This window comes from Stenella coeruleoalba, assembly GCF_951394435.1.
Source record: "Stenella coeruleoalba genome assembly, chromosome: 19".
NCBI lineage: Eukaryota > Metazoa > Chordata > Mammalia > Artiodactyla > Delphinidae > Stenella > Stenella coeruleoalba.
Window position 1 is genome coordinate 11,226,276 of NC_137165.1, and position 14,062 is coordinate 11,240,337.

The 14,062-nt window shown below is 54.4% G+C and overlaps 1 protein-coding gene across 4 annotated transcripts in view; it reads right to left on the reverse strand.

Annotated features, from left to right (window-relative positions):
* PITPNM3 (PITPNM family member 3) overlaps positions 1 to 14,062 on the reverse strand; it is a 90,813-nt gene that overhangs the window by 32,132 nt on the left and 44,619 nt on the right. For all 4 annotated transcript variants that reach the window (XM_079905138.1, XM_079905136.1, XM_079905137.1 and 1 more), the window contains one exon: positions 10,560 to 10,607. In XM_079905138.1, the coding sequence (XP_079761264.1) occupies positions 10,560 to 10,607 (48 nt within the window). The remainder of the gene's footprint in view (positions 1 to 10,559; positions 10,608 to 14,062) is intronic.

A 14,062-nucleotide genomic window follows, 5' to 3' on the forward strand; every position in this document is an offset into this window, starting at 1 on the left:
TCTGCCTGGGAAGCCCTTCCTCCCTCTGCAGACCAGCAAACTCCTACCTAACCTACGAACGTGCTCAATTGTCACCACCTCTGGAAAGCTTTCTCAGATCTACTCAGGCAGAGACGGTTATCTCACAGGGTGCCAGTGGTCAGGACCTAGCATGACATTTTTGTGAAAACTTACTGCAAGTGAAGATCCCAGGGTACACATGACCTATGAGACATCTCTATGCTGTCAAACCCCCAGGAGAAGCTGGGATCAGGGGAGCGTCATCCACCAGGAGGCACATTTCTTGAAAGTCCCCAGGAAGCAATGGTCCCCCAGAGCCCTGACAGGCTCACTTGGACATCTCTGGCCAACCCCACCTCATTGCTTGTTGGGTAGGGTCACTGGGCTGGGAGCCCAAGGTAGCGCCAAGGGCTTAGGGCATCTGGGGAGGAGGGGACACTGGCAGAAAGACAAACCAGGTTGGAACCTGCAGCTCTCATAGCGGCTCAAGGAGTGCAGGTTCATGAATGGGGTCACGATGCGGACGGGACAGTGTGAAGCAAGGGAAAGAATGGGCCCGCGCTGGATGGTTTTAAAACTTTTTTAAAACAGTGAAATCTTTTGCCCAGTGAAATTTTCCTTAGAAACCCAATTTGCAGAACAGGTGAAAGTGGACGTCTCTGACTGAAAAAGGTTGGGGGGCCCAGAGCCCCGCTTCCTTACTTCCCCCCACCCTTGACCTAGGCAGCCACTGAGGGCTCCAGAGGACAATTAAAAAGCCACCAACTTTGTTCACCAGCCAGACTCCAGGCCACCCTCCTCCACGGTGCCCCAGCCCCTGGCTTTATGCAAAAACAGCAACCTAGGTGGAGTGGGTGGAGGGTGGGTTGGAGGCCTGATATTGGAAGAAAAGCACACCAAAATGTTTACAAGTGGTTTCTCTGGATGGTGGAACAATGGGTGATTTTTTTTAACTTTCTGCTTTTCTCTATTTTCCAATTTTTCTCTAGCAAACTCCTATTTCTTTTAGTTTACAACTATTTATGAATACATCCATTGAATGCACTACAAGCTTGTGTCGTGTTTACGATAAGAACATTTTCACCAAGCTACTACCCCTGACTCTGCTAAATGCAAACACTACAGACAAAACGAAGTGAAATGCCCTGTCCTCTGGGAGCTGACAGCAAATGAGGAAATGCACAAAGGAAATGACATGCTTATGGAAGGAAAAAACGAATGTGAAACACGATGAGTGAATCACCATCCTGCATTTGGGTTAAAAATCCAACTTGATATGACTTGCCAATTCCTCCTCCGTTGGTTATTGCCCAAACTTGTGTCCGGGCTGGAAGTACCAAGATGAAGCAGATATATAGCAGGTGCCTTCAAGGATCTCTCAAGCCCCTAGGGTCACGCGATCAAGGCCTACGTCATGTGACCCAGCCCAGTCACATGACCAAAGGCTGCAAACTGCCTGAGCCAGGGTAATGGGACCCGCAAAGCTAGTCAGCCTCTGAGGCTGCGCACACTAGAGACCATGGAATGAGGAGGGGACGTCCCCGTCCTGCTCCCTGCAGCTCAGGTCACTTTGAGGGCACATCTGGAGCCCAATAACTTGGGCAGGAAAGCTGTGGAAGGGGGCCCAGCCTGGGGAAGCGCAGGCTCTATGGGACATTTGCTGCCTGCAAATCCCAGCTGAGCCGTGTTTGGGTCACAGGAGCAGAAGACAGAGTCGGGATGAATGGGGGTGCGGACAGTTTCTGAAGAGTTCGGAATTTCAGCACAACTAAGGGAATGTTTACAATAGTACGAGAGTGACCCGTGCTGGCCCAGCGGCAGGGCATTCTCTCCCCTTCAGGAGGCTGTACAAGCAAGGACTGTGAGTGGTCACTGGGCAGGGATGCTGGCAGGGGATGTTCATACAGGGCTGTGGGATCTAGAGGCCGAGGCCCCTTCTATGACTCCTTAAGCCTTTCAGGGTCAGAAGCCAATCAAGTCAGCCTGGATTCATCTGGCTAAAGAGGCCAAACCCCAGGAGCCAATTAGCCCCCCACAGAGTTGCCTGTCCCTACCAAGTCCTGTCCCTTGCTAGGGTCTGGGCCCCAGATCCTGCCTCCTGAAAACATACTTTTGGCCACCCAAGGGAGCTTGGGGATAGCTCCGAGGAGCCACCCCCCTTGGGGGAACCCAGCGTCCCCATCTTGAATCAGGCCCAGGGAAGGTTTCAGATATACAACCGTAAGAACCTCTCCTGCCACTACACAGTGATGCTAGAAGGGCTTGGCGTCCCCTATCTGGTGACTCTCTGTAATAAATGCAGTCTTCCTCAGATGGGTCTTGAGTTTCTAGTCCTCGCCCAGTGTCTCAGGCAAACTTCACATTCATCCTGAGAGGACAGGGGTGCTCTGCCCATTTTACGGATGAGAAAACTGAGGCTCAGAGAGGTTAACTGAAGGGGTGGGGATCTGAACCCAGGTCACCCGGCAAGGGCTCTTTCATCCTCCTGAAGCATCACCCCACAAAGGCGGGGGTTAAGAATGGGGTGTTCTTGTCAGTCTTTTAAATGCCTCCCTACTGGCTCTGCCAGCAGAGCCATCCCTGGCAGGGAGGGAAAGGGGAAGAGAGGCGGTTGTCAGGAGCAGAAGCCTGCCTGAACCTTTGGGTCCTACCCGCTAAGGAACCCCTGTCAAGCCTGCCCACAAAGGAACCCCAAAGCACACTCCCCAACGGTAATCCCCTCAAAATGAACATGGGCTCCAGAAAAGGAACGGGGCAGGGCCCCTAAACATATGAAAAGGTGCTCAGCCTTAGAACCCCAAACTGTAGGAACGCTCACTGAAATCACTCTAAAACGCCTTTTTTTCACCTTAGCAGTTATCAACACCCAGCCACCCAGGGTGTGGGAAAGCACCCTCTCCTCGTTCATTGCGGGTGAAAGTGAAAACCAGTACAGCCTCTGTGGACGGCAGTTTGGCAAGGTCATACCACATACAGAGTGCCCTTGACCCAGCAATTCCAAGTCCATGTGCAAAAGGACATGGATACAACACTAACCACTGCCACACTTTCTAAGACATAGACAAGAGACAGAAAGCAACCTATGTGCCCATAAATAGGGACCTGGTTCAATAAACTAGGCCACCGTGAAATATGACACACCCGTTGCAAAGAATGATGCCCTTCTGAATGTATTAGATAGTAAAATACTCCAGATATATTGTTATCTGAGAAAAGCAAGGTACAGAGTGGAAGGCACCGAATGCTCCCATCTGTGTGGGATATATATATACAAATGAATATTTAGGGAGATGCTCATATATGCAGAGAATATCTCTGGAATGTTCTAGAAGAACCTAGTCACAATCATGGCTTCTGGGGAGAGGGAGGAACCCTCATCACCTTCATTCCTTTAGAATTTTATAACATGTACATGTGCTATCTACTCAAAAGACAGATTAAAAATAAGAATTTTTTCAAAGGGCACATAGCAGGGTGATTAAAAGCCCTTTTGTCCCCAGGAGAAAGGGATTTGAGGAGACAGAGGTTCCCTGAGACTAAAAAGAGATCCCCACCCTCTGCCCCAGGCTGAGGGGAGGAGACAGAAGTAGGTGCGATGCCCTCACAGCTTCGGGGACTCTCGCAAGTCCAGGGGGAGACAGAATGATTTTCACGGTCTGGCCACCCTGTGCCCCAAGGAGCCTGGCCCCTAGGCAGACCAGGACGGAAGGGAGTACAAGGCTGGGGCCCGGAGCCCCACAGCATCCACGAGTGTGGATGGAGAGCTTCCTGCACACATTCGCACGTGCACACACTGTTTCCCCACCAGGGTGGCGGGAACGACCCCTGGGGGCTTTGGAACAAGGGCAGGAAAATGAGGAAAAGGGAAACCCCTGGAATCACAGAGGGGGCTCTGTCACGAGTCCAGCTGGATGGGTATGCAGAGTCGAAATTACAAAGGGGCTTATAGAAAAATAAAGGAAAAGGTGGTTCGTTCATGTATAAGTCAGTGGACTGTGCAGTATGGTCTCCATTCGCCCCTCCAGATCCACCTCCACCATCCGCAGTGAGGCTCCCTCCCTGCCGGCTCACCATGGGCTGTCCCTCCCGAAGGCCAAGCTCCTGCGCAGGTGGGGCAGGGACAGAGGGGGAGGCTCTCCACGCAGCGACCTTCAGGGCTGGGAGTGGCCCAGGGCATCGTCCTGTGCCTGGCGGGTTTCCTTTACCTGAGATTGAAGAAACCCCTGCGGGACTCTCCTCCAGTCAGGCTGCTCGAGAGCCTTCCTTTTCCTGCGAGAACCCCCGGCCGAATCATGACTAGACGCTAACTGCCCTACAAAAATCTCATGTCAGCCTACACTGTCCTTTCCTGCGGCTTCCCCATCCTGACCAAGGCCCGTGTGGTCTGCCCACAGGTCCGACTCTCCACTCACCTCTCCCACCACTTGCCCCACCCTCTCTGAGCTCAACCACGTTGGCCTTTTTGACAGTTGTCAAGGATCCCATGTGCCTCTCGCCACAGGGCCTTTGCACATCCTGTTCCCTATGCCTGGACTCTTCCTCTCACCCTCTGTGCCCAGAAAGTCCCTACAGAAACCTCAGTGTTCCTTACTCCTGGGGGCCTTCCCTTCTTACTCTCCTCCTCCAGAAAGCACCATGGCTTTCTGTGTCCTAGGACTAATCCTTATACTTTTAGTTTTGTGGTTATTTCATTTGTCTTCCCCTCCTCCAACCCCCAGATTGTAAGAGCCTTAAAGGCTGGAACTGGATTTGTTTTTGTTCCATTTTATCCCCAGAGACTATTAAGGTGCTGGCATATAAAAGAGACTCATTAAATATTTTTCAAACAAGCGAATGAACTAATAATTTGTTCCTATTCTGTGCCCCTACACGTGCCGGAAGCTGCACACGTCCCTGGCAATGCAGACGCGGCACAGACTCACACAGACGCACACGGAGCCTTGTGTAGATGACTGCACTGACGCTTGGACACACACGCTAACGCACACACACAAATGCGCAGGCACACGTTTCCCTGTGCGCGCACACACACACGAACGGACCGTGCCAAACATAGGCATACGCGCACGCACGCAAGAAAAGTGCTCCCAAGGCGGACGTCTGCCACCCTGAGCTCATTAAAGCCGCTAAACATAGCCCGTCTGCAGCTGTGCTCAGCAAGCTGCCCACACAGGCCAGGAAAAGACACCAGTTACCAGGCAGAGGAGTGGGGAGGCCAGCCGTGGGCAGGGGGCTGCTGGGGAGGCCGTGGGGCCGAGGGCATGGGGGAGGGGTAGCCCCTTGGCGGCTGGTCTGGCTCTTCAGAGCTGCTCCTCTGGTCCCTAATCCCAGACAGCGGGACGTGAGGTCAAGCCACACCCCCACGAAAGCATCCTCATCTTCCCCCTCTGCCTCTGTGGGACAACCGCACAGGTTTTTCTGACAGTTATTGGGGTCCAGGAGCCAAGCTCAGTCCAGGACCAGGGACTGAAGCCAGGATACAGCCTGGGACAAATCGGGGCTCTGTGGGTGCCTAGGGTAGAGGCTCAGTCTGGGATGAAGAATCAAGGGTCCTTCTGGGGCCAGGATTGGGACGCAGTCTGCACCAGTGTCGAGGACGAGAGAAAGTTCAGAGACCCACTGCTCAGCCCGCTCTAACAAATAGGCGCGGCCACGGGCAGACCCTCCCCACACTGCGGGCATCACTTGCTGCCCCCACCCCTGCATCTGAAGCCTGGCACTGGCCCTGAGAAAGCCATCTGACAACCACGAGTGTAAGTCACATGTGCAGGTCGAGTTGTCCTCCACACAGACTGGGTTCCACCCGGAGGGCCCAAGAGCAAGTCCTCCTGTCCTGGAATCTGCACCCTCCCCCCGCCCCCCGACACACACAGGTGGACGTGAGGTAGAGAAAGTCTCTCCAACTTGCACTTTACTGTGCACATCCTGGACCCCAAGTTTTTGGGGGGCTCGTGGAGCTGGCTCTTGGAGGGGGTACCTGTGTGACACAGGGGACAATGGGGCACCTCCCCAGGTACCTGGGGTGACCAGAAAGGAGAAACTTCAGGAAAATGGGAGCTCAGACCAGACACGGGACTGGAGATGGAGGGGCATGGAGACCTGTGTGTGAGCACCTTCCTTGGAAGGTTATTTACCCCTGGTCTTTATCGTCTCAATGTGACACAGCTGTAATGATTGCAACCTTTCCCAGCATCCAGGTGGCCATGAAGATCAGTGTGCAGCGCCTTGCACACTGTGAAGCTGCTGAGAGGGGAAGGGAGGGGGGATGGAGAGAGTGAGGCAGCCACGGCTCTCCTGGGAGAGTCTGCTCCTCCCTGGAGATGGAGCCGGGGGACAGAGGAAGGAGAGTTACTACACCCACTGAGCCAACAGCTGTGCCCTCAGCCTCCTCTGTGATGACAGTAGGTCCTGGCAGGGAGGGGCGGACCCAGCTCCCTGATCCAGGAAGCGATGAATGGAGTAGAGGGCAGAGGCCGACAGGGCTGGGTCCCAAGGGACTCACTCTGGAGCCCCAAGTCCTTCCTACCATCTGCTGTGGAGCGGGCTGCTAGCATCGCCTCCACGAGGCTGGATGCACTGCTCGAGTTTTCCAACTAGCTTAAGAGAAAACTGTGCTTGGAGTCTGCACGCTCCTTCTAGAAATCGGTCTGGAAAGGAAGGGGAGGGCTGGTGGGGAAGGTGGGCAGGTAGGTCGTGCGGAGGCCGGTCTCGTCCTTTATTGGAGAGGAATCACTAGAGGGCATCAGGAGGCCGTGAGGACAGGTCTGCCTCCCGCGAAGGCCTCCACACTCTGGAGGAAGAACCAAAGTGGGAGAGACCCGAGGCAAGGAGGCCAGCACGGGAGGATGGATCCATCCAGAAGAGAGAAGATGCTGGCCTCGGCTGGAGAAGGGGTGGGGGATGGGGTGGGTGGAGGTATGAGAGATCTGCTGGGGGTACAACGGATGCTCTCAGGGGTCTGATCTGACTCTGGAAGGTGGCAGAGAAGGGGAAGCTTAGAAGGACGCCCAGGTGTCTGGCGTGAGTTTGCGGAAGATGACGCCATTCACTTTGCACAGAAGAACAGGAGCGAGGTTCAATGGGCAGGTAGTAAGCTCCCCGAGTCCTTACACCCAGCACCACGTCAGGTGCCAGAAGTGCTCTGTAAATGTGGGCTCTGCTGTGGAGTAGCGTGAACACGGCAGAGCAGCCAGACGTGCAGGCAAAGGAAACCAGGAGACAGAGGCAGCGACGGAAACGCAGAGAGCGCTAGAATGTCAGAGCTAGAAGGGGCTCTACGCACAGATGGGCCAGGAGGCCGGCCACAGGCAGGAGCTGAGGCTGCACAGCAAGCTAGCTGGAGGGGTCGGGGGCCCAGGTCTCCTGCGCCCCGGTCCGAGCCCCTCTCTCCCCTCTGCTTCCACCGGCCCCTCCGCACTGGCTCCCTAGGCTTCCTCAGGTCTGGTTCCAAACAGCAAGCACAAGCCAGAGGCAGCAGGCTGTCAGCGCACCTGTGCAGCTGCAGGTTGAAGGCTGGGCTGCCTGGGAGAGGAGGGAGGATTCCAGGACACCCCCGGAGTCCCCCACCCACGGTCAGTGCAGACGAGGCCTTACAATCCCATGCCTGCACGTGAGCTGGGAGGCCCTGGAAGGCCCCTTTCCTGCACTCCCAACCCTTGTGGCCAGCTCAGGAGGGCTCCCTGGGGACTCAGACTGTGACAGTGACAACAGAGCCAGCCACAGGACCAGCAGAGCAGGGACAAGACTGGGCTCTGTAAGATGCCGAGATTCACCCCCGCGCCTGCACCAGGTGTTCCAAGCCTCATCCAAAAGCCAGTAATAAGCGAGAACCACGCAATGCTTCCTATCTGTGAGGTGCAGACCTTGGCACCCACGTACGTTACCTCTATGCCCTCAGCGACTGTCGAAGCAGACATTACGATCATCTTTCCACAACGGAGTAAACCGAGGCCCAGAGATGTTAGGTAACTTGCCCAAAGAAGCACAGAGAGTAAATGGAGGAACTGGGCCTCGAGCCCAGGCCTGACACCTTTAAAGCTCAGATGCTATAGCACCAGTCCCAGGATTTTCTGACTCCTGGTCCAGGGCAATTTTTACCACTTCCCACCTTGTTTTTAGTGAGGTTTTGAAAACCGAGTGGAAATATCAAATAAGATGACATGCACAGAGGTGTGACATAAACGGCGGAGCGCATCATAACTGTCAGGCATGGCCATTATTCTGTTTTTATTCAGGGTCACGGACTTTTATTTTGCCGGTTTGGGATGACAAACACACATCACCATCAACTACCACCGTCATTCCATCAGAGAAAAAGTATCTGAATGCCATGATGTGTAGACACGGCCAAAGTGCGGGATCAGAAGCTGTTCTCTCAACTGAATGCATTCAACGTGTTGGGAAAACACGTTACAGGACTGCCGTTTGTCTCGTTGTCAGAAATGCTGGGTTTGGGCTTGGCAATCACTGACCTCAATGACCATTTCAGCTCTGAAATTCTCCCATGCATCTACTGTTATTCTTTACTACACAAGACTATCCTTAAGGAGGAGAAGTGGATGACGGCCGCCGGCAATCTCATTCTGACTAAAATTTATAACCGTGGTGTAAAAAACAGAAAACAAAAAGGCTTTGTTTCTCCTTAAACACGCATTCTTCCCCAACCAGGTCCAGGAGACACCAAACGTCTGATCAATTCATTTGTGTCTGTGGAGAACAGAGCTGTGGTTTGGCGTTTCCGAGACAGCCCCGCGGCAGGTGGCCGTGTTTTTCACTTTGAGGCCGCTGTGGTTTCTTCTTCCTAGGGGCCCAGAAGGAGTGATCTGGGCTTGGTTCCTCTCTCACATTCCTGAGGAATGTGATCCTGTGTTAAGCTTTTATTTTATTATGTTTGACATCTCTGGGGGCAGCCTAGCTGGCCAGGGAGAGACTGCCCCTCCCAGGCCATGCGAATTCCTAGAGATAATAAACAACTCACACTAGAACGCACCTTTCGCATGCAAACCAACCAATCCTGGGTCCTCAGCTCCAACCACCTCCTTTATCTAACTCCCACACCCCAGGCCAATATCCCCCCCCTGCCCTAAATCACCCTGGGGCCAGGTGCCCGAGAACTAGAGACCGCCCCTGTGGCCCGGAGCCTGCGACATTATTCAATCCAGCCAGTCCTCAGCTGTCTCCCCTGCCCTGACGTGCCTTTCCCACGGAAAACACAATCCAGGCTCTGGGCCAGGCTTGCCCCATGCCCCTTCTGCCCGCCTCACACCCGCCCCCCCCCCCCCGACCAAACCTGGTGCTTCCCCCGTGGCCCCTGCCCTGGGGAAGTGTAAATAATAAATTCTTCGGTCCATGGCTTGGATCTCTCCCGTCTTCACTCAGTCACCTCTATAAATTAAAATCCCGTGGGTACATTTCAACACCCAGCCCCGCTGCTGCTGAACTTGGTTCCTCACATCCTGTAAGGACACAGGAGAGAGAACTGCCCCCCTCTCTGCACTGCCCCTCCCCTTGCCCGGTACACTTATGGCCTGAGTCTTGTGGGGGGCACGCCCCTCTCAGAGACACTCATGGCGCCCAGCCCCTGAGGGGCTTCATCTGTGAACTGCCGCCGGATGTTTGAAGCGTCGAAACCTTCTCCAAGGCCTGTGCACCTACTCAGGCCATGGGAAGCTGGCGCTACAGGTACCCCTCCTGTTAGCTGACGGATGGAAGAGCTTGGAGGAAGAACTCGAGAAAGGCTTCAGCCTGGGGAGGGGGTGGGCAGAGTGGGCTGCAACCACAGACCAAAAGAGCAGGAGAGAGAAGGAAGGAAAGTTCTGAGCCCACCCTCCCCCAGATACACACATAGACCCCAGTCCCCAGCCCTGGCCTCGTGAGGAACTCAATACTGCCAACAGCAAAGACGTCCGGCTCAGACAGTGCCCATCAAGTGCACCCCAAACCTCCAGGGAAGATGCCCTGAGGTCACTGTGCCAGAAACTGACATCTTTACCAAGTCTCTCCTGGGTCTAACCCTGTGCTCGGCCTCTTGAGAAAACACAGGCAGAAGGAAATCTGAGACGCCTGTATCAGACGAAGGACACGAGGACTTGGGAGGTCCCGCTCTGCAGACAGGGCCTCTGAGTGATGGGACGGAAGGATCATGACCCCGGGCACAGCCTCGGTTACCGTGTCACCAACTGTGGTTCCTGGAAGCTGTGTCACCCGAGAGAGATGGTCTCAACGGCCCAGGAGGGCTTGCTCCCCTTGCCGGTGCCCCCCTCTGCCCACAGGCAGACCACGCACGAGGCTGTCCATGGTTCCACCTGCTCTGCTGAGCTCAGCCCCCTGGCCCATCAGCCTCAGGCCCCTCTCTCTGGTCCTGACCCCCGAGCTGCCCAGCGTGTAGGAAGTTGGGAACCCGTGAAGCTCAGCTCCTGGGGCAGAGAGCGGCCCCGGCCCTTCAATCCCACACAGTAGCGAAGACCCTACCACCTGAGTGGATGAGGGGTCCCCCGGCCCAAGGAGCTTGGACCCATCCAAGGTAAAGGAAAGACTCCTGGGGGCCAGGTTTAACTCACGTTGCTTCTCCTGGAGGATGCTGGATGTGCACGGCACGTTCGCTTCTCCTGCAGAAGAAGAGAAGAGAGGTGAGCCGACTCCGCATCACTGTCGGCCAGACCCTGGGAGGCCACTGTGGCCCCATTGGCCCCTCCTGTCCAGCTGCCCCCTCCCGGAGCCAAGGGCTGGAGGTAAGCACCAGGGAACGCCCTGCCCTGCCCCGGCCACGCCCAGCTCTCTGCTCTTTATACCCTTTCTACACGACAAAGCCCGAGCCCTGATGCTACTGCCTGGGGAGGCGTGTCCTGGCCACCTTCTCACCTCCGCCCACCTGCATAAAGCAGCCGCTTGTCTGGGGTGGCCCTTGTCTACACTTACTCTCATCTCTGAGGGTCACCGCCGCCCTGCAGACAACTGGAAATCTCCGCCTCTAGGCCAGCCTCTAGTCTCCTAAGTCCTTGACCCACGCCCCCCACCGCCTCCTGGACCTCAGCTCAGCAGGTGGCGCATGCGCACCAGCGTCCTGGAACTGCCCCTCTTCCCAAGTCCCCACCTCAGTGAAGGCACCACCTTCTCCCCAAGCCTGGGAATCACCCGTGACCCCTTTCCCTGCCTCGTCCCCACTTTCAGTCAGTCACAGAGTGCTGGGGCCATCTGCCTCATTCTCTCCTCCTTACTCTCTCCTTCTCCACCGGATTTGGACTCCCCAGTGGAAGGGGTTTCTGTGCTGTTCACTGGTGTGTTTCCAGGCCTAAAACAGTGCGTCTCAGTCAATAACTGTTGAATGAATAAATGAAACACACACACAAACATGTACACACACACACAAATACATACATACAAATACCCACACAAATACATACACACAAATACCCACAAACACATACACAAACACACACACACACACACCACTCCCCAAATACAGAACTCCATGTCGTCTCCCTGGACTATTGCAATAGCTCCTCCTTTTGATGAGAAGCTTTTTTCTATAATTATGAAAGTAACATAAGTTCCTTACGGAAAAGTTGAAAAACACCAACCAGCAGAGAAAAGGGAAAGATTCCTTACAACCCCATGACTGAGGGAAAACTACTGGTCCCCATTCTATGTCATTCCTTCCAGGCTTCTTTCCATAAACATTTTTTTGGGCCAGTTGAGATCATATCTGTGATCATATCTCTGTGGGCCAGTTGAGATCATATCTGAGATCATATCTCTGTGGGCCAGGATTATGTCATTTATCTCTGTATCCCCAACAAATAAATCAACGGTTGGCTCGTGGAAGGTATCATCGATGATAAAGAAGCACAAAATACACTTTCTGTACTTCAAGTTGAAGCATGAATAAATAACCAAAGCTATGAAACCTCTGTAAACATCACTCCAACAGCTATAGAATGTTCTATTGAGAGGATACATCATGGTTGACTTTTAAATTATCTTACTGGCAGAAAGTTTCAAAATTTCACCCTTATAATTACTGCTGCAAGGAACATCTTTGTGGCTGAAGCTCTTTCTGCCTGTTTTATGATTTCCTTAATATACAGCCACAGGGCTTCCCTGGTGGCGCAGTGGTTGAGAGTCCGCCTGCCGATGCAGGGGACACGGGTTCGTGCCCCGGGCCGGGAAGATCCCACGTGCCGCGGAGCAGCTGGGCCCGTGAGCCATGGCCGCTGAGCCTGCGCGTCCGGAGCCTGTGCTCCACAACGGGAGAGGCCACAACAGTGAGAGGCCCGCGTACCGCAAAAAAAAAAAAATACAGCCACAGAAGGAAAATTTTGGGTCAAAGGGTAAGAACATTTTTAAGGCTCGATGTTTATTGCCCGATTGCTTTCCAGAGAGGCGTATGTTCTGATTTACACACCCAGTCGCAGCAGAAGTAAGCGCTGCTCTTAACAGACGCTCACCTCCCCAGCATTTACATTGGTCTGTCAAATTTCTCTGCCTCTAATTTCACCAGATTAATCTTTCGAAAACTGGCCTGCCCAGGCCACTCTCTTGCTCCAAGCCCTCCAGTGACTCGCCGTCATCAAATTCTCAGCCTGGCAAGCAAGCCTCTCTGTAAAGTGGCCCCTGCCCACGTCCCCAGCCTCTGCCCACCCCTTCCTGCCTCATCTCCACCAGCCAAATGACCTGAACACCATTAGGGCTCTTCCGTCTTTCTCTGTCGAACACGCTGTATCCTGTGGGCTGGGTGGAGAACCAACCCGAGGCCACCTCTTCCACGAAGACTTTGATCCTTCCTCAAAGGGCTCAATTCTCAGGACCTCTGTCCTCAAAGGTCAGCTCTGCATCCCAAGGGACTCACAGGGTCAGATTCAGCAAAGGCCAGTTCCCTTCCATCGCGAATGCTCCCCTCGAGCCCACCCCACCTAACTGGAAGGCTCAGAAAGGGACCTAAGCCAAACCCCAGGAGCTAGAAAATTCTCTGTGGCCAGAGTGAGGCTAAAATCTGAGAAGTGGAATCCCCGGCCCTCAGCTGACCTCAGCCCACTGAGAGCCCGGTCAGTTAGCAGTTCTGTCTGAGTCCCCCAAAGATCTTCAGCCAGGGGAGCCCCTTGGCATCAGGAGTCCTGGCCCTGGCTCTGTGGCACCATGTTTTGGGCCTCAATTATACACATCTGTTCAATGGAAGGTCTCACTCTACTCTGCTGAAGGGTCCTCCAGCTCTGCCAGGACAGGAGTCCAGGGCCAGGGGCACAGCACAAAAGTGGCCAGACTGGAGTCTAGGGCATGGGCCAAGCAATGTAGAAGTCACGCCTCCAGCCTGAAAACTCTAGCTAGAGGCAGGATCCTGCTGCCCAGGTGGGACCCTCTCTCCTGACCCTGACCAGGCCGGCAGAACCTACAGATACCAGGTCTGGTGTCCCCAGTTTCCTGAGCAAGTCTGAAGTCCCCCCAAAAATGTGTCCAGAGCTTCCCCAAGAACCCCAGTTCTCCAAGGAAGGTTCCAGGGCACAGAAAGAAGCCAGCTCCAGGCCTCTGCCAGGGGCCTTGAACGCCCTTCCTTGTGCAAAGCTGCCGGTCCCTCCCCTGCAGACTCAAGGGTGGCTCTAGTGTAGGAAATGCCACCACCTCCCCACCAACAATCCCGGGGCTGATGGGCGACTCCCTTCCAAGGGAATGAACCATCCCAGATGCCATGCACTGGAATCCACTGCCCTGTTTCTGCAGCCTCTGCCTGCTAGGGCTGCCTTCATGGCTCATGTCACCTGAATCCTAACCTGTCTCCCTCCTCCATGGGATCAGGGCCTCTGGGCACTCTCAAAGGCAGGAGTAGGGAATGGAAAGAGCATAGACTTGGAGTCAGGAGGCTGAGATTCCCATCCAGGTTCCCATGGACTCGGACTCACTGTGTGACCTGAGGCAAGTCACTTTCCCTCTCTGGGCCTCATTCCCACAATCCAGTGTGGGTCCAGTGCTCTCTAAGGACCCTACAAGTACTGAAAGTCCTTGGTTGTACTGCATTTCGGTTAAACACCTGGACTCAAATCTTGGTAACCATGTACGCTTGGACAAGTTA